Source organism: Nanorana parkeri, unplaced genomic scaffold (assembly GCF_000935625.1).
Source record: "Nanorana parkeri isolate BGI_ZX_2015 unplaced genomic scaffold, ASM93562v1 scaffold197, whole genome shotgun sequence".
NCBI lineage: Eukaryota > Metazoa > Chordata > Amphibia > Anura > Dicroglossidae > Nanorana > Nanorana parkeri.
The window spans coordinates 1,351,513-1,354,848 of record NW_017306465.1 but is presented as its reverse complement, the minus strand read 5'-3'; the positions used below and the strand labels follow the sequence as shown (position 1 = coordinate 1,354,848).

The following is a 3,336-nucleotide window of genomic DNA, read 5'->3' as shown; positions in this document are numbered from 1 at the left end:
TGTGGTGCATCAACCAAGAACCAAAGAAATAACTGATTTTCCAGATCTGTATTCCTATTCCTATTAAAAAGGCGTATTTCGTTTATGAAGTCGAATAGCTTTCATGACAGTGCAGTTAGCATTCTCAGAACTTTATGTATGTGCTTGTATCCTTAAACAACTATTACACTTTAATAATGCCAGTATCTTGTAATCATTTTAGGCTTTCAGTATTTGGATGAGGTATTGCAATTGTACTTCCAGTTGCTGGTGGACTCCATCAAGCAATGTCTTGGATATCCAGTGAAAATGGAACAGAGTTTGAAGAGCTGGAAGATACGGTAAGCTGCATGGAACCTCTGTTGGTTTACAATCTCTTGATATTGTTTGCAGATGGACAAAGCTGATTTACTTCATGAATCCCGTAGGCACATAATCTTTTGGAGCCCAAACCAATGCCTGTCTGTAACCACAAGATGGCAGCATCTCAAACACTAGTTCTAACAAACAATACACATCAATGCAAATGCATTGCCATATAACTGCTGGAGGCAGCACATCCTGGGTTGTATTTTAAGTTCACTGATAGATTGTGGATTTTTTTTTTGTGGTCTGGGTTACTCTTGGACTGTTCACCTGTTACACCTATGTGAAACGTGAGTCTCTGATACTGATCTTCCATGTAGAAACATTAGTAGATTCCATGGGCTGCATTTTTATTTGAATATTAAAACGCAGCTTTAATTGTTTTTCTTAAAGAGAAATTGTCATGAGCAAAAATGTTTGGACAGCAACCACACTGCTGTATTATATGGGGCAGCTCATGTATGAACATGGCAGGACCGGTATCCAAGACTGTCATTAAGATGAACCATTCCTAAGAGAAGTAAGGGGACTGCCATTGCTGAGCTCTTCTTGAAAGCACTATTTGGTCCACTATCCTATTAATCCTGTAGTTTTCATATACTCTGAACCTTATACCCAGAACAATTGTACAGGTCGTGCTCATTGCTTCTCTTAATGCATTTTTTTTTTCTAGGTCTGTTACTCAGTAAATAATAAAGCCAGGGGAAGCCTAGTAATAGGAACTTTCAGATAGCGCTCATTTAATTTTCTGTATGTCAGGTTCCCTTTAAAGTGTCGCAACATGCCAGTGAGAATTGTGTTCTCTACCCACCATGGCAGTTTACAAGGACATCTTGCTCCTTTACTCAAGGATTATAGGACATTATTGTCTTTGTATATACAATGTGATGAATCACAGTCATATTATCACATAATCCTTTAAAATGTAGTGAATACAATTGCTGCTTGCCCGTTCAATGACATCATGTGTTTACTTTGGCTTGACCTGTCAAGTATTATCATTTTCCATGAATAAAAGACTTTGATGTGGTCACTTATATTTTTGTTTGAAAGAATTATAATAGAGACCGAATGCTCAGAAAGGAAAGCCCACAACGTGTTTTCTTTTTTTCTAGTTCCATGATGATGGAGTTTCTGCTATCACCTATGAATCAGACACAGAAAAGGTATGAATTAAAGAGAAGATGTAATGGTTTAGGGGTCAATTTTAATGCATTAAAAATAATTTTCAGAGCACTATAGGGAAACAAATTGTCTCCCACTGATACCCTAGGCGTTGAGACAGAGAGAGAGCGAGAGAGAAGGGGAGAAAACACTGCTCTGACTTGTTGCAGTTGTGTGTGTACGCATTTCAGCTTGAGCTACTGAGCTCTGTACGGGTTATATTCGAGTTCTAGTATAGAAAGGCAGAAAAACGTGTGAAAAGGAACCTCAAGCTCCACCTGCTAGCTGAAAAGCATAATACAGAATTTCATAATGCTTCTTATTTACTTAAAGTGACATTCATCCCTCAGATTTTTTTAACATAAACCAATACTGTAATGTGTACCTTACTGTAATCCATGGTTGTTTCCCTTCTCTTTGCTGCTCTTCCTTTTAAATCCTCATGTGTTCTCATGCTGAGGGAGAACTTCCCTTTGCAGCTGAGTGCCTCTTCCTGTAGTGCTGGCTCAGGTTGTGAACCTACACACAGACACCATGTATCCATTTCAGAGACAAGGCAGTCTGCTGCAAAACAGAAGTTCTGCCCAGCATGAGAAGACATGAGGATTTAAAAGGAAGAGCAGCAAAGAGAAGGGAAACAACCATGGATTACAGTAAGGCACACATTACTGTATTGTTTTATGTTAAAAAATCTGAGGGTTTAATGTCACTAAGTAAAAAATCATGAATAAAAATGTAATTCTTTTAGTCCTGACAATCAAACTATTTACAAAACTGCGGCGCATTCACTTTAACCCTTGTACTGCCACCACCTTATCTTCTATGTTAGTGCAGTGAGAGGTGTAAACAAGCAATAGCAATACTAAGCTTTTTACAATTTACAGCTGGCTCTGCCCCGTACCTTACTTGTGGCCTTGAAGCCATCCAGTTACTTCTACAGACCCTGGTAGTGTTCCCCTCCCACACACCCTTCTCTTACGGTCTCTGGGCTCCCTTTCTTTTCCAGAAAGCCAGGGACCAAACAAATCTCATCAGGATGCAGAGTGGTTAGTTACTGCTTTAATTACTTATTGTGTCCTGTAAATGCTTCTATTAGCATTATCATGCTAGCTTTGATCAACTTTTGTGGAAGGAGCTGCACCAAAGAATTTGTATATAAACAGTGACTGCAGTCAATTGGCTGCAGCCATGGCTCTCATTTGCTGACAGCGGCACACCCACTGACTGTTTAGCGTCGATGATGCAACTTAAAAAAACATAGTGTATGGCCAGCTTTAAATGTGAAACGTGGACTTGAGCTTCCCAGCTAAATAAGAATATAAAACATGTGCAGTATAGACAATCTACACATATAAAGGGATTTCTGATGCCCTTTACTTCTCATTCTTGGTCAGATGCTAAGCTAAGCTAGTGCAGAGTCTGCCAGCTTCTAGTAATTTGTGATCTCAGTGATTACATAAGTGCAGTGCATCTGGGAGGTAAAAAGATAATATTTGCAAAGTTGCACATTATCCTTGTATATATTAAAGCCTAACTCTGGACATCTTGATTTTCACAGTTTGTAAACCCTTTTCTAAAAAAGCTGTTTAACTAGATTCAGTAAACGTTTTCTTTCTTTTATAGCTGTTTGTGAGCTCCATTCAGCTTCTCCCGGAAAGTACATTGGGAGCCATTCTACAGGTTCCCCACCGCATCAGAACGGTGTCTATGACAGATACCAGTTTCAGTATTGTCCCTCATTCCCCTCCCTCTGCTTTGCCATTTACTAATCACAGCTACAGTGTCTATTATAGAAAAGAGCTATTGTGTTAATATACAATGGGGGGG

General features: G+C 39.1%; 1 protein-coding gene across 1 annotated transcript in view; it reads left to right on the top strand.

The window, feature by feature from the left end:
- Nucleotides 1–228: 228 nt before the first annotated feature.
- IQCE (IQ motif containing E) overlaps nt 229–3,336 on the top strand; it is a 39,204-nt gene continuing 36,096 nt past the window's right edge. The window contains exons 1-2 of the mRNA XM_018555468.1: nt 229–320; nt 1,461–1,511. Of these exons, the coding sequence (XP_018410970.1) occupies nt 267–320; nt 1,461–1,511 (105 nt within the window). The 5' untranslated portion in view covers nt 229–266. The remainder of the gene's footprint in view (nt 321–1,460; nt 1,512–3,336) is intronic.